The sequence below is a fragment of the Bacillus rossius genome, chromosome 1 (assembly GCF_032445375.1).
Source record: "Bacillus rossius redtenbacheri isolate Brsri chromosome 1, Brsri_v3, whole genome shotgun sequence".
NCBI lineage: Eukaryota > Metazoa > Arthropoda > Insecta > Phasmatodea > Bacillidae > Bacillus > Bacillus rossius.
This window is the reverse complement of record NC_086330.1, coordinates 163,098,767-163,124,398: the sequence shown is the minus strand read 5'-3', so window position 1 is coordinate 163,124,398 and position 25,632 is coordinate 163,098,767. Positions and strand designations below refer to the sequence as shown.

At 34.1% G+C, this 25,632-nt stretch overlaps 1 protein-coding gene across 4 annotated transcripts in view; it reads right to left on the bottom strand.

Moving 5' to 3' along the window:
• LOC134527077 (zinc finger protein 26-like) overlaps positions 1–25,632 on the bottom strand; it is a 124,641-nt gene that overhangs the window by 63,956 nt on the left and 35,053 nt on the right. For all 4 annotated transcript variants that reach the window (XM_063359418.1, XM_063359420.1, XM_063359419.1 and 1 more), the window contains exons 4-8: positions 17,614–17,727; positions 15,298–15,509; positions 14,087–14,423; positions 11,801–12,064; positions 2,658–2,813 (exon numbers count right to left, since the gene is read on the bottom strand). In XM_063359418.1, coding sequence (XP_063215488.1) covers positions 2,658–2,813; positions 11,801–12,064; positions 14,087–14,423; positions 15,298–15,509; positions 17,614–17,727 — 1,083 coding nt within the window. The remainder of the gene's footprint in view (positions 1–2,657; positions 2,814–11,800; positions 12,065–14,086; positions 14,424–15,297; positions 15,510–17,613; positions 17,728–25,632) is intronic.

The window sequence follows — 25,632 nt, the reverse complement described above, 5'->3', positions numbered from 1 at the left end:
ATCTTGGTTATCGGTATACAGGATTTGGTAGGAGTAATTTCGTGAAAATGGAACGGAAGACAATGAACAGAAATGTTGGGCAAAGATGGCAGAACCACATGTAGTAACATAAACCCGTATATAGTCACTTTCATAAACATTAGGGTACATACCATATGTATAGGTGTGCCATATGAAATTTCAGATGGATAAACTACCCTGGAATATATATGGTAAAGTAAAATAGTTAAAGTATAAAGTAAAAGAAAGTTTCAAAATACATTAAAAAAAGGACATTACACTCCCTAAACTCAAATTGTCCCGATAGCTTAACGTTAAAACGTGCACTTGTTAACTTGAAGGGACCAGGTTCAAATCTCAGTACTGGGCTTTTCTTTTAACTTTATTTAATAACATTATAATATAATAATATTACATAATAATATTGTTAAATCAGCACAATAAGGTTAAGGTTTGTTTGTAGGATGTATTTACAAAATTATTTCAGTCGTTTGAGCAAAAACAAAATTTACAAACATATACTTATAATAAGTGTTTTAAAATGTTACAGGTTAATATTTTAGTAATGTCATAGAGGTACAACTTTCAAAGTGTGCAGATACTTTATAGTGCTAACCGTTTGATTAATTTTAACAATATGGGTAGTATTTTAATAGAATTCCTTTTAGAAAATTAAGTCTAAAGTGGTGATCTATTGGACTGCAACTTTTAGTGTGAAAAATACCTAAAAGTTAACACCCCATTCGTAATGCTTTAGAGAACCAAAAAAATGTTAAATATCTCTGATGCCATGATCATACCAACACAATTTTCCTGGTTAATAAATTATAGGTATTTTAAAGTTGCTATCATATTTTCTTATGGTTATTCAAATGCACAAAATGTATTCCAGTTAGTTTCACAACCATATCATTTACTTTAGCACACCAATATAATTAGTACAACTCCCGATGTTAGCAAAACATGCAGGGGTGCATGTTGCCACACGTGAGTCCGCCAACATGACAACTTTGGTTCGCGGCTATAGCATTTTCTGCATGCATGTGCATTAGACTTTCAACCTATTAAATTGCAGTTGAGTAATGCGCACTTATTTCATTACATTTCTGGTGCATAATAAAATTTCACCCTCAACATGCTTACATAAGTATAACCTCAAAAATGCAAGCAAATATAATTCCTGGCTAGGGGAAAATGTCACAGGTTCAGCGTGGAGGCATATACATGTGACACATTTGGTATTCCTGTTGTTCAGCTAGTCCAGAGAAATCAATAGTACCATTTTGTTATAACAGAATATTGTCAATATTGTCACGAGACATATTTATTTTGTTAATTTTATAAGAACATCCAGCTACCAAAGTCTCTCCTGTTCACTGAACACTTGCACAAAATGTCTTATTTCATCTTAAACAGAATGCATTAAAGGTTTTGGGAGTTTTTTTCCCAATGCCTGGATGTTCGTGTAAAAAGCGCAGATGAGTGTTTTAACTTTGTTCTATCCTTCTTGTTGTTGACTAATCAGAAGAAATAATTGCCTACGCTGTCAAAAGATAAACATTGAGGATGAACATGCCACCGGCACTGTTGGTTATCCACCTGAGAAACATGCTGACAGTTCTGAACCATTTTTAACAGTCTTCCCGGTAAACATCCCAGTTAACCGACACCAGGGATGATATTTATGACCCCAAACAATGCAGATGTATTCAAAGTTTTTTAATTTTCCTGAAGACGAAGTCGAAGTAAACTAGTTTTTGATTTGACTTTGACTTACCGAAGCTTTGCAAAACCCAACCAAGTAACCACAAAAACAGAATTAGGATTGCAACAATACCCTGGATAAAAAAACCTCACGCATTTACGTCACATGATGTTTTTGGTCCCACTATTAGATTCCGAGCGCTTTTGTGTAAGTATCTTTTCCGTATTAAACAATGTTTTTTAAAGTTAAAAAAAAATATTTATTTGGACATTACCACTTACTTACTTATTAAACGGAAATACAAAGTTGTATGATGTGTAAATTTTCTTTTAAAGACTTTTTAAACGTTATAACCTTTATCTGTTCATTGCATCGCTGCGGTGTACCGCTTATAAAAATGTAGCCAGCGCTAGTTGGCATCATTCGTGTTTGGTTATGTTGCTTCCCGTATAGAGCGCGCGCACATAGTCGAATATCGATACTGATATCTCGCCGATTGCATACAACGCGCACTCTCTGTGGAATGCCAAGTTAACTACATTTGTTGGCCCGCACTCTTTCGTGGTCGGTGTGTACTACAACTATAGTTATGCGTTAGTTCAGGCTCGCATTCACATTTTGTTTTTCTATTTAAAGTTCAAGAAAGGTTTTTGTTTAATGAATTATTAATTTAAATTGTTCGGCGTGCTTTTATATATTCCACTTTTAAATAAACGTACTTTCCATGAATGGGTTTTGTTTTTATGAATAACTTTAACTAAAAAAATTTTCTGCATAAACGTTGTACCTCTACTTTTAAAACTTTATTTTAGTATAAAATGTGCAACGATTATGCGATAAATCACGGTAATCATTATAATACTGAACAAAACCACCAAGAACATTATCTAAGTACCCAAAATAACCAGATTTTTCATTTCTAAGTTGTTTCAGTGTACAAAGCCAACTGTACCTTGTGAGTGGACATGTGCTTCTTCACGTTCGACTTCTGGGAAAATGCACGCCCACACACAACACACTGGAAAGGTTTCTCACCAGTATGACTTCTGAGATGTTGCTTCAGGTCAAAATTCTTCTTGAATCCTTTGTTGCAGACATCACATTTCAACTAAAAAAAATACACACACTTATATATATATATATATGTACATACGAAATTAGTATAACAATACACAGTGGCATATTCACGACCTATCCAGGGAGACGTACACAATTATTATTATTACAGGCATTAATCAAACTACCAACCAAATAGTTTGTATCACCGTGAAAAAAATTGCACAGCGATTTCTCTCTTTATTATTACATCATGTAATAAAAAAATTATCATCATTCATAAAATAGTTATTGATTGTGACAGAATAAATACATTAGATTATGTAAGTGGTATATAGAATCATTGGTAGAAGTGGATGTTGGTAGAAATGGGAGCTTACCTTATATTGGTTGCACTTGATTGTGAAAAAATGTTTTTTATTGTTATGTCTCTAGCTTCCGACATCGTAGTGATATTAAATATATACCAGTTTTTAAGTCTAATCATAAGCTTAAAAACACAAAAAGTTTCATCTAAATTGGTACAGTAGTTTTTGCGCAAAAATCAAACAGAAAAACAAAAAAAAATATTTAAATATAATACAGTCAAACCTCTCTGAAACGACCCCTCACGGTTCCCAGGAATAGGGTCGTAATAGAGGGGGGTCGTAATAGTAGCCCAGGAAAAGAAGGTTTTATGTCGGGAAAAATTAGAGACAAGCTGATATTTTCGCAAGTGTTAGGACCTAACTAGAGGTATATTTTCCCAAAAGTCCCCACCCCTCCCCACTGTGCTTCCCCCCCTACCCACCCTTAAACATCCGATTTGCAAGCATTTGGATTACCCTTCATATCTCCGTTGTTATTTATCACAGTCAAATTTTCTATATATCGTTTTATTTGTTATACTATTATCTACAATAAAGTTATATATAGTTTTGTTCTAAGATTAGCAGTTAACTAGATATTAGCTGAGGAATGACAATTTTTACAATTTTATGTTAAGTTTGTTACGAATATTTAAGTTTAAAATTTAATTTGGGACAAATTCACGAAACTCTTAAGATAAAAAGTGTAGAATGTTTCTTTAGCTTTCCAACGGTATTAATTTTTCTTATTTTGGATGACGATAACATGTGTATAACACTAGATTATGCGAGGAAGGCGCTGCATTTTGTTCTACCCTTGGTGCGTGCTGCAGTGGGTGGCGTCAGGAGGCTAAACAGCAGGCTTACTATCAAGAGCGAGGGAGCTGGCGTGTTGTGTCATAGAAATGTCCCTAACCACCCCCGACCATAAATTTATTAAGACATGTTTACTGCCTTGAGTAGCCCGTCTTCCAGAGACTAGTTCTTGGAGTGGATTTGAAGTGTGCGGTAACGTTCTAGCGTGTATGTGCGTGATTTTCTAAAACTTCCGCTTACTCTACGTCACATAATAACGTGAAGTACTAGAGTGTACGGTGTTAATTTTTGATAACTAAAGAAATTTTGCAACTGCTTCTTGCAAATCTAAGAAGGTAAGAATGTTTTCAATAACAAAATCTAAGTATTATTGTAATAATAAAAAACCACTTCTTCCCGTGGGCTGTTGCTATTCAGTGGTTATAGTGCTGTTCTCCTACCAAGACGATTTGGGTTTGGTTCCCGGATAGGACCACTCCTTTTTTTTTTTATTTGTACCACTGCATGGTCGGCTGTCGATTTTTTTCCCCCTTCTTCGGAGCCTTGTGCTATCCCCCACCCTAGCACTCCGGCCCTGCTTCATTCGCATATTAGCATCGATTGTAGATGCTTCACGTCTTAAGATCCACCAGGACATATTATAAAATATTTTTACACAGAAGACTATATGTCGGCTTTATTGCAGTTTTCTTACTTTGTAAATTTGTGTAATGTAAATGTAATTTCTATTGCAACACAAATATCAAACAGCGTTAGGCCTATTTATGTGTGTGTCAATACACTGTGTTTGAAGTTCAGGAAATTAATAAATCATATAACTTAAATATTTTTACATATTTGTGTGAGATTTGTAGTAAAATCTTTTTGAAAATGTTATTATAAACTGATTCAATTCAACATCGTGACTATTTATCGTAATGTTTTTATGGTTCTTCAGAATACCAAACTTATATTTTAAGTAAATAAGTATACTATTAAAATGCGCATTTGTCAGTCTATGGTATCTTTTTACTATTCGATAATTGTAAATCAACAACTTTCTAAGTGATGAGTAATTACATCTTCGTATGTTTCAGGATTGAATCTACCTACCATGTTATAACAAGAATTCATACTAACCAAAATTGAAATGGAACATTTAAGTTTACTTAGTATTCTATGCGTTAAAGATACGGAAGGAGATACTGTTGTTGTTACAAAAGGGTTGAAAACAATAACAGAAGCTAGCATTCTACGAAAGGATTGGCTCCACAAGAACTTGAAAGGAAATCAAGTGTTCGAGTACACAAATCGTGTAGGCAAAACTATGTGAGACCATCAAGTATTAAAGCTGCAACTACATCATCACTAAGTCCTGCTGTATGTATTCCTTCAACATTATCGCCTGTTTTGCGAAGTGTAGGAAATAATTTTGACTACAAAAAAAATTGCATTTTTGGTGGGGAAGAGGCAATTGTCGATTCTAAGATTGCTTTGTATCGTAGGAAAAAAGTTCGTATGGTAGCAACATTAGAAATTAAAGATAGTTTGTTACAGAGATGAATGGGGAGATCAAGTGAAAGCACGCATTTTAAATGTAAGTGACCTTGTAGCCCCAGAAGCAAGATACCATAAAAACGGGCATGACACTTTTTCAAAGACAAACCCAAGTGAAGGATTTGTAGGCAGACCGATGACGGATAAAGCATCTTTTTTAATGTTGTGCAGTTACATCGAACAAAGCGATGAATGCCAATATTAAATTCAAGAGTTGCAAGATATAATGGCATGCATTTCAGGGCAAAAAAAAAGATACATATTCCGACAAACACCTGAAAAATCTTTTTCTAGAACACTTTAAAGAATGCATTATGATATCTAATGTTTCAGGTAGAAAGAACATTGTGTATTTGTCTGACACTATCCATAAAATTATTGAGACCTGGTACAAAGAAAGAGATAGGAACCTAGAAACGGAAAAACTTAGGATTGTATTGGCTACAGCTGACATCATTAAAGAAGATATTCAAAAGAAGACATATGATCATGAAACATATCCAGGTACCAATGACATTACATGTGGAGGAGAACATTTAATACAATACCTTAGCAGCTTTCACACAAACAGTTACGAAAAAGAAATACGTTTCAGAGTTTGAAATGGTAGACAGAAAATGGGTAGTCATAAATCATGCTATTATATCAGCTGTAAGACCCAGATCATTTTTGTTACCACTTCACATTGGCTTAGCTCTGAAACTACATCGTTTATATGGATCTAAGCATCTTATCAACATACTATCTTCTATGGGTATTTGTGCATCCTATTATGAAGCTTCCATGTACATTAATGCTCTCATAAATTCAGGATCACTAAATGTCAATGAAGATGCTTTCATACAGCATGATTTTGATAATGCTGATGTCAGTGTTCAAACACTGGATGGCGTGAACACGTTTCATGCAATGGGCGGGATCCAAACTATTACCCCAGATTCTAGTGTTGAAACTCAAGTAAAGGTTGCAAGGAAATCTTCTGGAACATTTAATCCAGAATGCATTAGGATACGATCTTACCCAAAGAAAAAAGCCCACAACGGACTTAGTAGCATTACTGTGAAAGACTACAACGAATTAAAAGCTGAGCTGAAAATTTCAGACTTCACAGTAGCAACCATGTTTCCTCTAAACTCTATTTGGCTTTCTGGAATGAATGTCCAACCAGGATGGAATGGTTTCATGAACCTCATTAACAGCAGAAGGGGAAAATGTGACTCAACATATGTCATGGCTCTTCCATTTATTAATTTGGATTAGTGTGTAAGAGAAGCTGGAGGCGAGAGAAACGTACTTAAGCCAATTACCACATCTAAGCCTTTTGCACCAAACGATCTGTTGCACATAGTGTCATGTTCATGTAAATCTGCATGTGGGAACTATTGTGGATGTCGAAAGACAGGTTTACATTGCTCAGCTATGTGTGAACACTGCAATGGTCTTTCGTGTAACAATGCAACAGCCATAGATGAAGATGATGATGCAATTGATGATGTATAATTATGTATGTAGGCGTTGAGTCGAAAAAGTTATGAATAGATCTGTTTGTAAAATACATTGAAGTACTTTTGTTGTAAGTATAAATTGTCTATATAAATTAAATAGCATGATGTGTAAATAATAGCAAAGTTTGGAAATGAAAAATGCACATAAAGAAGTGAATAATTCAGTAAATGTCACAACAGCTTGAAGTGGGTGGGTGGTCCGTGATGCTGTGGATGATACTCATTGCTCTTTATCACATACTGTGAATAAGCAGTCATGTATTTTAGTTCACAGCTGCCGGTTGTTGCCAGTCCGGGACACGGCGGGTCCATAGGTGGTGGATAATTGAACGATCATATGTGGGTTAGGGTTGAAGCCCCCCCAAACCAAAACTGGCAAAAATAATATAAAAATTAAACCAACTTTGTTTTTGTATTCTGAACTAAAATTGTATATATAATTTATTTAGAATAATTAGGAAGAATTACAAGTAACGTTTAAGGCCAGCGGAGCGAGCTTGAATAGGGTGCGGCAGATTGCTTTTAAGTCCGGGTTGCGAGAGCTGAGTTCTTGGTTTACTTACGGCCCTCTACTTCATGTTATCGTCATCCAAAATATGAAAAATTAATACCGTTGGAAAGCTAAAGAATCATTCTACACTTTTTATCTTAAGTGTTTCGTGAAATTGTCCCAAATTAAAATTTTAAACTTAAATATTCTTAACATAAAATTGTAAAAATTGACATTCGTCAGCTAATATCTAGTTAACTTCTAATCTTAGAACAAAACTATATATAACTTTATTGTAGATAATAGTATAAGGAATAAAACGATATATAGAAAATTTGACTGCGATAAATAACAACGGAGATATGAAGGGTAATCCAAATGCTTGCAAATCGGATGTTTAAGGTTGGATAGAGGGGGAAGCACAGAGGGGAGGGGTGGGGACTTTTGGGAAAATACACCTCTTTTTGGGTCCTAACACCTGCCAAAAGTTCAGCTTGTCTCTAATTTTTCCCGACATTTATACATTTTTTCCTTTCATTTCCTGGGCTATAGATGTTTTCCTAAATTTTCAGTTGATTTCAACCCCCCCCCCCCCTCCCCCAACCGCTACTCGCTAAGAAACCAGCCGTACAATGGCAGGATGCTGTCACTCACAATGCTAGACTCCTTTGCTTTAAACCCACTTCAACCTTCATAACAAGTCCGTCGCCCTACAGGCCACCTCTAAAGAAAATATGTCAAAAGACGGGTTATTTTTACTGGTTAGTTTACATGTACGTTTTCTGCTTGCCGTAGTTAAATACACTAGAACCCCGATGTCACGAACCCCGGATTTAACGATGCAGTGATTTTACGAATACATTCTCGAGAACCGTCAAAAAATTGGACATTTTGACCAAAATGTGAAAATCATAAAAAAATTTAAAAAAAAAAAAAAAAACTAAATTAAAGAGCATTAAAATCTGTTAATTTGAACACACAGCGTATTTTTGTGTCGGCTTTAATTGGCAGCTGTAGGTTCTGCAACGCGAGTGGGCGCAAACGAAGCTCGCCCGGCTGGCTGGCGGCAGCGGCTTCATGACACATAAGCTCACCCCTCCCTCCCCACGGTAACATTTTTCAAGGCTAGCTCATCCCTCCCAGTCACACAAACCATCTAGTGTCCTCCCTTATAACACCCCAACTTCGCTCCCCTTTGAAAAACCTTCAGTGAGAAAATGCTCATTTCACCCTCCCTTCTCCCGTAAAATTGGGCTATTATGAATGGGGTACTAAAGCGGTGAGGGAGGGGTAAGGTCGTTGTAAATATTTTCCGACCCTTCCCTCCCCAGCAAACACGCCCAAAAAAAAGTATGTCAAAATATGTCACTTTTCACACCAAGTAGTTCAGTCATCTCTAGCAAGAAATTTACAAGGTTTCAAACTTAAATATAAATAAATTTTAATAGCAAGGGTCCTATGAAAAGGAATATACCGAATAAAATCAAGCTGCTGTCATCCAACAAAGCATAAAACGGCCAAATGCGTGGTGGCTTCGTTATTGCTCGCGCGAGAGGCGAGACGTGGAATGTTAGATGAAAGATAAATGCGGGGGAGACTGACGGCAGCCAGTGAGTTTCCTGCGTGGGGAATAAGTGGTGTAGCCTTTTTTTTATGCTGGGTGAAGAGACCTTTTTCTGTCAACCCACGGGAAAAGATAATTGCTTGAGCTGTCAAAATAAACATCACTGCGGCAGTTAAAACGAGTCGAGGCAGGCGTGCATCCAGTCGGTCGCTGTGTATATCTACTCGAAAAACATAACATCTCAATTCATAACAAGATTCCTTATAACCTACACGTATTGCCGGATGTTTTCAGCCTGATCCATGCAAGTTCTTTAGCCACGTTTTGAATGAAAACAACTGGCGGGCCAGTGTTGTGCCCTGTTTTGAAGCTTTTATCAATTTGCTGACAGTTTTAATATATTTTTACTCTCGTTAAAATGAAGCAGATAACGTGATTGTTAACAAGTATAAGCAGCATCCGAGATCGGCCGCAGCGCACGGTACGGCATTGTATTAATAGTAATTAATATTTAATGGTATTTTATTTATTAAGTCATAATACACAAAATCGCAAGAAAAAAAACCTGCATAAGTCATCAACAATAGTTTACAAATTCAAGCCAGAAAATAGACCAAATCGGACTTCAAAAACAGAGCAAACATTGTCAACCGATAGTAATCAAAATCAAGAAAAATTCAGCAGGTAGCTTTGCCTTAACTGCGTACCACACTAGACACTCGCAAAAAGCTAAACGTAAACACGTTGCCACAAAAACCTTTATCTGCACCCTGCCGGCAAAGGGACGTGGAATGGGGGTTGTTAAGCGCTGACAGCAGTCGACAGGAAGTGGTATATATTTTTAGATATGCGCTGCTACGGCAAAACAGCACTCGGCAAGAGAAACGCAGTAACACGCTACTCACCACAAGAAACTTATTTTCTGTCCGATTTTCTTCGGATTTTCGGCAATTTTTTCACCGTTCCTCAAAATCAGGTTGTAATAGAGAGGTGGTCGCAATAAATGGGGTCGCAACAAACAGGTTTTACTGTATAGAAATTAAATAAAAATAATAATTCAATAATGAACTATTTTAATTCATTTTTTTTCAGTAATAAAAAAAATATCTATATAATGATACCAAATTTATATGGATTAACTGCGAGGTTTTTGCTAACAAGAGATAAATGCATTTGAGTTCTTATTCTATTAATATATAAGATGATATCGTAAGTTATTCTAAAATTTACCAATTTAGTTCCTTTCATAATTATACATTTTGTTATTTATATTAAATTTTGAACAAATAGGTAGATGCAATCATTGGAATACAGTTTTTGCTTGTTTCATTTGGGATGGGAAGGGCACTCATCCCTCGTACTACCCCCATAAATACACCCTTGGCAATACACACAAAGAAACAAGCATACATACACACACAAACAACCACATTGCTGAGGGTAATGGTATGCCACTGCAGATTCGTGTCGCCCAGTCCACCTCAGTTGTCCATGGACTCCTCGCAGTGATAGCTATGGATTCAAAACAGCCATCAGGCTGGTCAACCCGCGATCATAAATCTTTATGTGATCAACTTGAATTTTGAAGAACCTTTTTCTGGGGCTGAGAAAATTCCCAAAAATTTTTAATTCAAATACCAGATTATTATCAATTACTAGAAGAAGAAAAAGAAGAACTTCAATCATATAATTTTCAGATGTATTAAAAAGTATATGATGAAAACATGTACCAATAGAGAAATCACAATGTTTACTGTTTTGCACAATGTAAATCACAGGCAGATTGACAAACACTATACACTATACTTTATAGAAAAAATTCAACTACTAATTAAAAAGTTAGAATAGGCCGAATTTATCCAGACTGTCCACAAGTTTCCCTGACTTCCCATGACCAAAACTACAAATTTCCCTGACTAATTGTTTTTAAAAATAATTTTCCTAATTTGCATTTTTTTTTAAATAACGAAAATCCAGACTCCACTAGTGAAAACAGAAACTTGCATATGCCATTTTATAGTGTATATGGCTACGCATTAAAATTCCATATAAAAAAAATGCTTTCACAGTCTGGGTGATAACAGACTGGAGCCTGATATTTTCCTTTCAAATTACTATCAAAGAATTTCTATGAATTTTCCAGGATTTAAAATGTATTCCCTGACCAATTCCAACTTCCCTGTCCTTTCCCAGAATTTCCCTGACTTTTCAGAACATGAACACCCTGTTGTCTTTGTTAGTATTATGAGTTGCAGTTATGTATCAAAGTATTAATTATTTTAGTATATGTATTGGCTAATATTCTCACTTTTCGGAGATTCAGATGTAATTGTTTCCAACGATACTTAAGAAACTGAAATACATGAAGAAAATTTAATTTGTTCAAGTATCACACATCTATTTACCTGTATTTAGTTAATTAGGCATTTTTTATTCAAATTTTTCTATAATTTAAGGCTTTACATAAATGTTGTGTTTGCTAATTATAATTAGCCAATGGCATAGTGTGTACATTTCTTTGACAAATTTTATGCAATAAAATACTTTTTATTTCATCTACCAAAATTCCTTTTAATACCTATAGATTTTTATTAAGGTACTGACTTATTACATCCAAATATTTAATTTCTGGGGACTTTCACGGTGATTATATACAAAAAAAGTAATGATTCCGTTTTGCATTGGTTTATAGAGATCTGTAAAAATTTTTATCGGCAATTGGATTGATATCTGTTTTTATGTGTATCGCCCATCACAGGCTTGCACAAGAGCAAACCGCACCTCGCTCTTCTTGGATGACGCTACATCTTCGCCGCTGCTCGCGGCAGGGGCATCATCCTGCCCCTCCTCCGGACTCGAAGCCACCCCAGTCTCTGCCCCACCGATGGACAAGATGATGGAAGGCTCGCCCTGTACTGTCACCATGTTCCCCGCGTCGCTTGTGAGGCTCACGGCGACCGAGTACTTAACCTCGGCGTCCGAGCAGTTGCCAACGCTAGACAATGGTGCTTCGCAGTTGCCGTACTCTGTCAGGCACATCTCATCCTGGAAACAAAACACTATGTGTACAACTGCAGATATTACAGTAGAGTCCCGCTAATCCGGACTAGATGGGCCCACATCCTATCCAGAGCACTGGAAGTCCAGATTAAAGAGAATTAGCTTTTTAATGCACACAATACAAGTTTTGGATGGGTAAACTATTTCCCAACCCTCCCCTGTTCCTATAGCTTTATTTTAGTTTTAATACTACTGTACATTTGTGATCAAACTTGAAAATGTGTTGATTGCCCAGTATAGTAAATAAAGCCTTTTTTTTTTAATAATTACTGTCCGGACTAACTAGATGTCCAGACGAGCGGGGTCCAGATTAGCTGAACTCTACGACAGTTTCCTGGAAAACATTTTGCAAAACTTTACAATCAGCCAACACTCAAACCAATAAATTTTAACAAATTTTTTTATACTGACAGAACCAAATAAAACATTTTTTTTCTTTCCTTTACCACCTAATGGCTAACATAACATTTGAGGGTTGGGTAGGACCCATGCTACCAACTGATAGAAACAAAAAATTGTATTTTTAAACAGTAACTACCTATCTGCAGAAAATAAATTATTGTATGATGTATATCAACTTATTTTAAATTATTTAAATCTATGTTGGTAATAGGTAAAAGAGAAAATTTTCTGGAAAAATAAATGGTTAACTTTTTTTCCAGAAAATTTTCCAAGCTAAAAAATATTTTTCTCTGAAAATTTTCCTATACACAACTCTATGTCCAACTCTCTCTGGCAGCTTTATAAATGATAAATATCTAACAAAGAATCTAAAAATACTTAAACAAAGGTTATTTTTTAAATTTTTATTTGTTTGGGAAGGAATCTACAATGGTATACATAGGGGGTAACCAATCTTTAAATACTCAGGGACACTTACAAGAATTTAAAAATACAGCACTTTTTCCCTGATTGACAGTTTGGTTTATGGCAGAACATGGGTGCAGGCAATATATATCGAACCAAATATCATTTATGGGTGGTGTTGAAAAAAAAAATTTCTAGATTATACTTTATTTAAAATCAAATTCTCTCAAGTGTCACTGACCATTAGAAAGTTTAATTGTGCTGCTGCTGTCGAAGAGCATTCAAGAATACACTTACACAAAAACTGCTTATATTTTTTTCAAAGAGTTTTTTTTTGTTAATACTTAGAAAAAACAATAAATTAGCAGTCTAGAAGATGAGTTACATACACAACTCTAACCCAGATCATTGCAACTATAGTGTCAACCGAAACCTACCAACATAAACCAAGACAATTAAAATTTAGTTTAAGATAATTATCATTAATCTCTTCTGATATACAATAAGTACTTCACAAGATGAGGATAATGGAAGATGACTCCCACTAAGCTGCAGCAACGACAATTCTATTTCTTATCTCTGAAACAGTATCTGAATCAACTCCAAATATTCTTAAAATTTTAGTATTTTCAAATTAGTTTTACCGGATGTTTATGTGCATTAATACTTCCCTTAAAATCAGGTTCATCTTATGTCGAATATTAACTCCCTCTTTACATTAACATGATGCAAATTTAGTTTGTTAACAAAATCAAAACCAGAATATTTTATTCATTACTGTCACTGATAAATAAATTAATGTAACGTGTTGCAATATAATATATTAATTGTTTGGTTTTTTTGTCCTTGCAAATGAAATTTTCTACGTATCAGTAAACTGAAAAATAACTACTATAAAACTAACCATAAAGTATCAGACGACAGTCGCAGCATTCAATTCTGTTGAGTTTAGAGAAAACTACTCATAAATTACATGGAAGAGACTGCCCGACCAGGACTACGACAATATAATGTAGGTTTTGCACTAAGACCTGACCTTGACACCATAGAAAGAACACTCTTAACTCAGTTTTGAAAAGTGATAATGACCTCCCCAAATTCTAGGTGTGTGGAATCCTACGATGGTAGCCATGGCAGAACTGCAACAAATAGTCATAAAATAACTGAAATTTATTAAATGTATTGAGTGATTTTGAATACCTTTCCAGAAGTTTTTTGAACATCCAAATCAAACACAGGTGAGTTATCTGCATTTGCTTGCGTGTATAAAATCTTGCCAGACAATTTATCACAATTTGTTCCTGTGTATAAAATCTTGCCAGACAATTTATCACAATTTGATTCTGTGTATAAAATCTTGCCGGACAGTTTATCACAATTTGATTCTGTGTATAAAATATTGTCGGACAGTTTATCACAATTTGATTCTGTGTATAAAATCTTGCCGGACAGTTTATCACAATTTGATTCTGTGAATAAAATCTTGCCAGACAATATGTTGTTATCATCGTTACAAATTGTTCCGTACGTCACTTGCCTGTAACAAACTTAATTTTAGCATTCAATATTTGTTAACATAAATATTACACACTTGAATTTTAATATAATCATTCTTGTTTAGTATTTTGATATGGCATTAAGGTATTTTACCTTTACATTTACCCAGCTAATACCATCTAAAAAAAAATCAAACAATCTGATAATCACATACATGTTCCTTGTGTTTGAAGTCTATCTTTCGTCACACATAATCTGAAAGCTTATGTTTATCTGCCGGTTTCCTGGAAAACAATTAATGAAAAAAGGATACTAACTATTCATACTACCGTACTATTTTCTTAGAAAATTAATGCCAGAAAACAATAAATTTAAACGAGTACCAAAAACATAAAAAAAAAAAAACACCCTACATTATGTCACAATACTGTAACATATTTATCCTTCCCTCTGTACAGATATTATTAACATTATTTTGTATAATATACACTTATTCTAGAGCTGTCATGTGTCTATGTTGACAGGTCATTAAACCATAAATCATTTAGTCATTCACCACTTTCAAATTTCATGTGGGCCAGCAACACACAAATTCTAATATCTTGGAATACATCAATTACAATTTACAAGAAATTCTAAAAAAATTTTTTACTGTGTACGAACACATTTATATTCAGTTGTGTTTGTCTCTAATGTGCCAGGGCATGATTCCCAATGGGAAAATAAATAGGCAATAGAAAAAGAATATTTCACTAAAAGTGATTCCTAAGAAGTATTTCTTCATAACTTTTTCAAGTATAGTAAAAAATTAACATACAGTGTATATACATAAATTTACCAGGCATTAATTTACTTTGTTGCTACATAGCATTACTTTTAACAAAACACATTAAGTACTATTCCACCATACATACCTTTGTAAACTATCAACAGCTGTAGTGTTAAACACTACATTTCCATCCAGTTTTGGTAATATTAACCTACAGCCCTTCAATGCATTAGCAAACAATGATGTCTCTTCAAGAACATCGAAAGAATCATTTACTTTTGCCTTTCTTGATTTCAATTTTGCTGTAGATGACTTATTATTACTGGTGTTAGTCATCAAAAATGAATTTGACTGCAACTAGAGATAAAAATAATAAAAGTTTGTTAGCATCAAGATGTTAACAAAAATAATGATCTACAAGATCATCTACATAAATGTAACCATTAATATAAATCACGTATTACAGGTTCTTCAAGACATTGACAACAGTAAAAAACAAAGGAAAATTTTTTCTGATTCACAACATTTAATTTTCAAAACACATGGTTCATCAATACAAAACACAATACTTTAAATATTAACAATGGCAATTTAGACCATTAAATGATCTAGGAACTACACTAATTTTATTTGAAAAAACTTCAAAAATACCATTTGTAATGATTTCGGATAACAGATTTTAAGAAGCAGTAAAGAAAGTGATGAACAATACATTTAAGAAAGTTAAAAGGGCTATGACGTGTGTTTTCAGAATAATATTTATGTATGAAAATCCCAGTGAAGTTTCTTGAAACAAAAGGAACTTGCACTACACGTTTATCTTCATTTCTCCAGCATACAACATGAAGTTACCGCTGAAATATCATAATTGTCCTATGCACAAGAGCCTTGCGCTTAGAGGCGATACTGTGCTAGAAGCATCAGCGAGCATAGCTCTTATCATCCCACCTCACTAAAAAGATTACCGGTACATTGCTGGCTAGGTGTACACCTTAAGCTCTGCACGTTTCTTAATGCAAGTATGCTAGTCCCTTAAAAAAAGACATTGTTTATTTATAATTCCATCATTTTGATTATCTATTTCTGTTGGGCCCAAGACTAGCACAAAACAAAATCTTTTCACTGATAAAATTGTATTATAGAACATTACAAAATGGAAAATTGAAACACCAGAATTTTATGAAATCGCTAGCGCAGGGTTGCAGTTTTTACGGATTTCATCCGTTTTCTCGGATATTTGAGTTACACCGATTAACAGATAAGCACTTCGAATCACGGATATTTGAATTGACGAATGCACAAACATAAATATTTACTTACTGCTCCCGCTCCACTTCATAGATAACATGTCATCAAGAGACACTTCACTGTGCTACGTCATTTCAGTTTTTCTAAGATAACAATTCACGCTCTACCCAAGCTTTTATGTCTGGAAGCATTTTTTTATTTCACGGATGAAAGTTTACTGTGCTTCGTAATATCTATGACAGTTGTTTTAGACACCGTGTTCTGTTTCTCTCTTCTGCGCGATGGTGTGTTCGTGCGTGTAACGGAACACGCCCAGTAATATTTGTGCGAAGTGATATCTGTGACGGTGTTTTTACAGTCTGTGTTGTTATACCATGCAATCACGATTTCTATGATGGATTGACGGAGTGTTTACAGTTTGTTGTTAATTTTAAAGTAATTGTTACGTACAAAAAATTTGGCTTGCATCTTTGTGGAGATTGTAATTGAAAGGAATGGAAAGAAAACGCAAGGCATCTCTAGATCGAACGCTATATAAACGATATAAACGTGAGTGGGAAGTAGAATTAAAGTGGCTGAAACCCGGTAAAACGGTCGCTGTTGTTTAGAAATGCCAATGCTGAATGCATTGTTGCACTGCCACAACAGGACCAAAAATTTGGGGCTAGCATTCAAACCCACTGATGAGCTGAGAATAAAAGCTAGGAACCTGAAGAAGTGAAGCAGTTGGAGTGTTCATGCAAGAAATGCCTGCAAATATGTCATAGTCTGTGTGTATATTTTTAAAGTGATTTTTGTGAGAACCTCATACTGGTACTTAAATCTTTACATGTAAACTTATCAGTTTTTTATCTACATTCATTATTATTATTTTAAAGTAGGCCTATACAACTGGAATGAAGGAAAAGTTGGTTTTTGAAGAAATATGCTTATAATACTTTGTTTTCTCCTGTGTCTTAGCTGTAAAAAAAAATGTTGGCGCAAATGAAAAACCTGTTTACAGAAATTTTCTTCTTACAGGATTTTTTATGGTCTAATACAGGGATTTATAACCATTCTTGGTGGCATCCCTGCGCTAGCGGCTAATTTATTTTTATCTCAACAGGCACAAAAAAAATATATATGTATATATATTTTTGAAACCAGCATTCTTTCAATTTGTTATAAAAATCAATGAATGCATGAATAGCAACAGGTACAAATAAATACTCACTGGGGAAGTAAATATTATCGGTTGTGCCATTGCTATGTTGTTAACACAACTGTCAGAAGTTTGCTGTAAATTTGGAGTTATATATGTCACATCAGAGTCGATGTCTGTCAGGATCTGAAACACACAACAATTTACTTGGAGAGACCAATACTTCACGAAGATAATACGACACAATAATTAGGGTTGCATGATTGATGAATGCTAATCTTTAGTGAAACAAATATTAAATAGTAATATAAATTGATTCTTCATAAAAACAAAATGAAAATCTTTTATAAAATAAAAACTCTTATGAAATTGTATGAAGTGTGTAACATTGCAGAATTCCTGCCCCATACTACCAATAATACTTGACTAAGACTGTTTTATGATTTTTTTATATTTTATTATTTTTATTAATGGTTCTTTTATTATGCATACGTATTTGCAAGTATTTAGTTTGTGTTTTGAAAGTGAATATTATTAATTTGGGTTATATTTGTATAAAGCTGAATGTAGTGTTTAATGGTTGTTTGTTTACTTCTTTATCAATTACAACTAACAGGTGTAATAATCATGTTTTGTCGAAATTTTAAGGCATATTCTGGGTAGTAAGACTGTATGAAACATTTGAGAACATTGTAGAAGGTTTTAAAAGAAAGGAAGACACGGGCGCGCCACACAGTCGCCAGCAGGTTATTTTTCACTTATGAAGTTAGTTCGTTGTTGGAAAAACCCAGCACGTGGAAGCATGAACTGGAACTTTCGCTGGGCGTAGTCTCACCAGCCGGTTAGAGCGAGCCTTGAGGTGGTGTGATGTGACTTTCCAGACTTTTAGAGAGAAACACTCTGTGTTGTGATTGTTTAGTTGGCCCATGGGGTTGCCTTCCTTTGTTTTGGCTTTGTCAGGGTGAGGTAGTTGTGAGGTGCAGTCAGTCGTCAGTTGGTTGTTGCTCGATCATCGCAACATGCGGCCGCGGCAGCTCGCTAAAAATTAAGTTAAAGATGTAACTTATAATTTTTTCAAGTGTTTTAAATGTAATTTGTTATTATCCCGGGTTCTAATGCCAGGCCAAACCTGGAATGTAACAGGATTCACAAAATTATTTATGAAATTTAACTCAAATCAAGAGTCACTATGCAGTAACCATTACTGCACATTGTTTTTCAAAGCAAATATTATATATATACACACACACACACACACACACACACACACACACACACACACACACACACACACACACACACACACACACACACACACACACAAACACACACACACACACACACACACACACACGTTTAGGCCCCTATTCGAGGACCCCATTTTTTACCCTTAAATAGAGGACGGGAATACACAAACACTAACGTAGCTTCCGAGGACTATTACTTTAGCAAGCATATCAGAGGACCTGTCAGACTGAGGACCTTCACACAAAGTGTGTCTGGCGCTTTATCCGAGGACTGTAAAGTTTTACAGTTAACTGCAGGACTAGCAAAATCAGTATAAATGTTTCAACAAGACAGGGTTCCTGGTAGTCGTGTAGTCGAACCAGTGGTCCTTGATAAGTTGATACTGAGTCGTTTCTCGGGGTTCTTCCGTTTTCTTCCCTCTATAATCCCGCTGCTGCTCCATTTACATTTGACTTCGCTTCATCGTTACTAAATACCTATATGTTATAATTTCCGTAAAAGTTTTTTTTTGATAAAATTACTTATCCGAATTTGTGTAAACATACAAAAAAATATATATTTTTTAACTGAATTAAAACATAAATTTCGCTCCAAAAACTTCATTTATTTAAATGTTATTCACGAAAAAATTGTTATGATGATTAATTTTTCTATTAATTCAGATTTTGAACTATGAATTACAATTCAATATTTGTAAGCGAACCCGTAGAACCCCGTTTTTCAGTTCTATATGTTCCAATTCCGATATAAAATAAATTAATGTTTTATTTGAAGACATCAATTCTGCTGGTATTGAACGAAGGTTTCAACCAACCTAAATAATAAACTAGATAAAACTAGTGATTTAAGAATAAGAAGTCAGAACTATATCCTACTTATCGTATTAAAGGAAAAATTTAATTTTCATACATATTAACATAGAAATCTCAACATATAAAATATTTAAAAACCAACAAATAAATTCTCAACGAAATGTTTATACAACATTGCAACCAATAATAAGTGTGATACAATTACAAAAATGTATTCAGTTACATTTTATAAAAATTAAAAAAATTAAGGTATAATTAGTTTTTGGTAAGAGAATAAAACTTTCCGAAATTCTTGTCCAAACGAATGTTATTAGTTTCACGAAAAAACTGAATTACGAACTTTAAATAAGAACTATATTCTACGAAAAACAATGGACATTAAATAGTTTAGAATATTGTTTCATGTTTAATATTTAGACCGCATGGTTATATTTACACACCAGCTTAAAATCAATTCTTAACCGAAGACTGTGTACTGCACCAATCAATCTAAGGACTGTTACACAGTTTGATATATACTATTTCATGTTAAATAAGAGTACCGCGTGGTCATTTACACACCAGTTTAAACTCAATACTTAACCGAGGACTGTGTATGTACCACTCAATCTAAGAACCTTTACACAGTTTGATATACTGTTCCATGATTAATAAGAGGACCGCGTGGTTATATTTACACATCAGTTTAAACTCAATACTAAACCAAGGACTGTGTATTGTACCACTCAATCTAAGGACCTTTACACAGTTTGATATACTGTTCCATGTTTAATAAGAGGACCGCGTGGTTATATTTACACACCAGTAAAAACTCAGTATTTTACCGAGTATTTTGTCTTTTATCACTCAATATAAGGACCTTTACAAAGTTTATATGCTGTTCCATTTTTAATAAGAGGACCGCATGGTTATATTTGCACATCAGTTTAAACTCAATACTAAACCAAGGACTGTGTATTGTACCACTCAATCTAAGGACCTTTACACAGTTTGATATACTGTTCCATGTTTAATAAGAGGACCGCGTGGTTATATTTACACACCAGTAAAAACTCAGTATTTTACCGAGTATTTTGTCATTTATCACTCAATATAAGGACTTTTACAAAGTTTATATGCTGTTCCATGTTTAATAAGAGGACTGCATGGTTATATTTGTACATCAGTTTAAACTCAATACTAAACCAAGGACTGTGTATTGTACCACTCAATCTAAGGACCTTTACACAGTTTGATATACTATTATATGTTTAATAAGACGACCATTTGGTTAAATTTACACACCGGTTTAAACTAAATACTTAACCGAGGACTGTGTATTGTACCACTCAATCTAAGGACCTTTACACATTTTCCAGGGTGGTGGTGTTTTTGTGTTTCTGGCGCCACTCCCGTCCCCCTCCGCCCCTCCATCCTCACTCCACCCTGCCCGCTCGTCAACATGCTCCATCGCAACTTGCAGTTCGTGGAAACGTGCGACTCTACACAAAATCACCTCAACACGTGTGTCTTCTCTCCAGTGCTGACAACTTATTCGTCACTCAGTGGCGGGTCCAGCTTCAAATATTGGGAGGGACCGATGACCCAGTACCTCCTACTTTAATTGTGCGTCCGAAAATTTCGAAAACTAACAGCTTCTCAAGGGGCTATTTGAACACATGTATGACGTCACGTAAACATAAATTAGATAAACAAGTATCACAAAAAAATTAAAAAGTATTAAATTGAAATATTGAACCAAATTCTAAAGGTCAGAAGTCGGCAGGAAGCCTATTATATTTTTTCACACTTCAGTTTTTCGACAGTTTTTTTTTTCTTTCAATGCGAAGTAGAGAAAAATCATAAAACGTTACCTGGTCCTAATCATCTCAGTGAACAGATATTTATTTCCAAACTTGGCCTTCCAATGTGCGCCAACTTACCACAAAAACTCATACATTCCCCTAACCTTTCTATTTTGAAATACCTAGATTCCTAATGTACCAATTTCTAAAAATACCAAATAAATATTGCAATAAAATGTACTTATAAACAAAGTCCTCGTCATCAGCATACATAAATTAAATTTTTACATGTGAGATTTTTATAATAATCACATACCAAATTGTATTTTTGTCGCCATAATTTTATTAATTTAGAAATTTCTCTTGCTTCAAAAGGTTGAACCTTTATTTTTTTAATTGAGAATGTTATGGTTTTTTGTGCATTTTCCATTTGAATCTCCTAAATGAAAAATTATGGTCTGCGATTTTTAAATTTACTCCATAGAATAATCTATTCTCCTACAAAATACTAACAAATCACAGACAACACTTTAAAAGTTCTGTTATCATGTAGATGAAACTGGAGATTGATAGATAGATACGTCAATTTCTTCAATACCAACTGGACACTGTTCAGTCTTGAAAAGAAAGATATATGTTCATATGTTTAAATATAGAGAACACTTACGAAACTGATTATACAGTAGAAAATTTTTGTATTTATACATCTTTAATGCACCTGTACAGTAAGTTTAGGCTAAGGTTATTCTTCGAATAACTTTTGTTTCTGCTTTGATCGAAAACTTTTAAGGACGAGATACATTCCGATAATGGTTTTTATGTTTTTATAGTACTTCATGAAAGTTGTATAATTCTATGGGAGTGAAATGTACAAATGAAATATTCGAAACATATAAAGAATATCAACTTGAAAGTGTTAAAAACAATAATAAAGTTTTATAAAAACTATGTGATTATCACCATGTATGCCCTTATGTGTTCTTATTTGATTAGCATGCCGCTGTTTTAAATAAGTAATGAAGATGGGGTTGGAGAACGTTAGTTTAAATGTTTTGCATATCATAGCCGGATATATTTAAGGAGGTTGGGCAAAGGGGCATTAGTTCAGGTGGCTTGTCACATTGTGTGGGTTGGGGAGAAGTGAGTGGAACATTGTGTATAAATGTTATTTATTTATATACAGATAAAAAAATATTTTATCATATTGCATTACAACAAAAGATAAGGTACAAATCGGGCAAACTTTCGGCACCGGAAAAGTGAAAAAAAAAAAAAAGTGCCGATCCTAAATACTGAAATACCTATGATGTAAATATAGGTAAATTACGTATTTTGTGATGTCATTTCTGTAAAAATATTTACATGAAGCGCTCAGTTTATCAGTGAAAACTGCCTACCACAAACAAATTTTAAGTTCTTACTTCCAAGAACCCGTAATGAAAGTAGCATTTTTCGTGGCTAGTCAGGAAAAATGTATATCAGGTGAGACAATATATATTTAGTTTCCTTGAAACGTGTTTATGTCCAATCGAAGTGTTGAAACAGCGTAAACATTTCAAGCGTTGGAGTAGGACGGTGGAAGGGGTGAAGGAGGGTGGGAGGTTGGGAGAGTGGGAGGGAGGCAGGCAGGCAGGGAGGGAGGTAATGAGGTACTCTCAACCCATTCTTAACCAAGTGCAACGTTGCCAAATTAGCGCAGTAGCTGTGTGTGGGATAGCTCACTTGCAATTTTTCCAACGTTGCCTGAAACTGGTATCAATACACACACCAACAACAGAAGAGATATCTTGTATGTGAGCTTGGAAAGTAAGAGAAATTAGAAAGGGAAAAAAGATTAACTGTTACTAAAATACTGTTTACTCGCAATGATAATTAATTTTTTTTCCCTTGTTTTAATACATCTATAATGAAGAGGTAGAATGAACATGACATACGACGCGTGAAAACATGATAGCGATAAATAAATAATATGTTTGTTCGTATTTATAGATTCATAAAGAAACGCACATCTACGCATTAAAATCACAAATGTTTTTTCAAACACTTTTGTATTTATTTACTTACCCAGGTACCGAAATGGATGACTCTGAGTAAAGCTCAACAAATATAAAACAAACTACCTCGAAAACCCCAACTTGTAAAAGTGTTAATTCACAACTCAAATTCTATTTTCCCGACAGAATGGTCAATTCTTAAAACCAGCATTTATTTATAGTCACAGAAAATGGCATCGAATGAAAGAAAAACTGATAGTAGAACTGGAATAGGGTATTTTTCATAGTACAGGTAACTAGAGATGATATTTTATTATATTTTTGATATATGTCTACAGAAATGACTTAACAGTTGTCTGTAAAAGTGCATTAAAATTTAATTGCGATACCTACCTTTTGCGATTATCGTTTTAAAACTGCATGTTAAAGACTTAAGTAGATAATATCATGTACATATGTAAGAACGCAATAACTTGCATTTGCATATGGGCGCAAGTTTGGTTTCGATGACACAAATTCACTTTGTGAGAACTAATTTTCATAAAAAAATCTACCCTATCCAGTTTTTATTATCGTTACTTACATGATATTGACTACGAGAACTTGTGCAAAACCAATTCCCATATCTTCGCTTAAAGTTATATCTAATAATTTATTGATATTACAAAAAAATAACTATACAAAATATTTATACGTAAAAAGACGTGCATAATTTAAATTAGCAGGCTATACATTATCAAGAAAATTCCCTTAAATAATACTTTCGTTGCACGGTTATCTTATTATAGTGTTGATGACAGCAGGAATTGCAACATAATTATTAGAGTGGAATCCTAACCAAATGGATGCCAACTCGGCCCTTATTTTTAGTACATTTAAAAATAACAAATAATATTTAATAATGTATGTTTTTAAAATATTAATTGAATATTAAGTACGAAAATTATATCACTAAAAATATTTATGTAGGTATGTTTATAAAACAAGGCAAGGTTAAAATTTAACAATTCTAAATAAGTAAAACTACTTTAACCAACTATCTCTGTTATCCGTCACTACTTGTATGCGATTTTTTATGAAACGTTATTCATGCTGTTTCCGTAAAAAAAAAAAACAGAACATTGCTTGAATAAAGCTCGAGCTGCAAATAAAAAGAAGAAAATGACTTCTTTTTATTAGGATGTAAACAATTTAACATAAAGAAATTCTCCAAAGTCCGTACATATGTACACATTGTACAACATTGCACATTAAACTATGTTATACTAAATTGGTAAATAAAACTACTATAAATGTTATCTCATTAAAAATGGCTTACTTTTTTCCCCAAATAATTTAAAATCTCGTACTACTTATTTACTTATATTTAAATGTAACTGTTCACGTTTGAAATTGAATTTCTATTGTCCGTCTATTAAATTATCCGTCATAGGACCGGTCCCGAGGGTGACTATTAAATAATTAGGTTTTACTTAAAAAATATGTTTAGTCTGTAAATGTTAGAATAAAAATTAAATCTGTGTAAGTTGGAAACAAATAAATATTGAATTAAGATAGATTTCAACTTACAAAACGTGATTGGTTTAAGTTACTAAGCCATGACCTAACACACTCTTTCACTCCGCCACGAATATCTAAATTGGTGTAAATATATATACTTTCAAAAACATTATGTATGTTTTAGGTACACTTTTTTCTAATCACACGATGTTTGTCTGCTAAAGTGTTAAGGTTACTGTGGATAAATTTTTACGGTTTTTCCACTATCTTTGACGTAATCATCCCCTAACACAACAGCAGACTTGAAACCCAGATTTTTCCATTCTCTTTAAATTTTCAAATCCGGAGTTTGTAATTGTGCCTATTACTTGCTTTGTCTTCCTTTTGATTGTAACACATTCTAGCATCACCTTTTGTTTCATCCAACGAGAGAACTGTAAAGCGCTCTCTTGTTGACACGATAGCAATTGAAAACACAAAATCTCTCAAGAGAGCAGCTGCTAACGGTAAAATAATTATTTTACTAAAGCTTCTATAAAAACTCAAAGATTTCCAAAACAACAGTAATTTAGCAGGAAGGCACGTGTTGTCTGACCGCATGTTGCTAAAAACCAGCCCAAGGAATATAAAAGTAGACAGAGATTTCACCCTTAGAATAAACATGATTTCTGTCCCCCCCCCCCTCCTCCCTCTGCTACTATCGGCTATAAATGATTCTGACGCTACTAACACAGCATAAAACCAAATGATTTA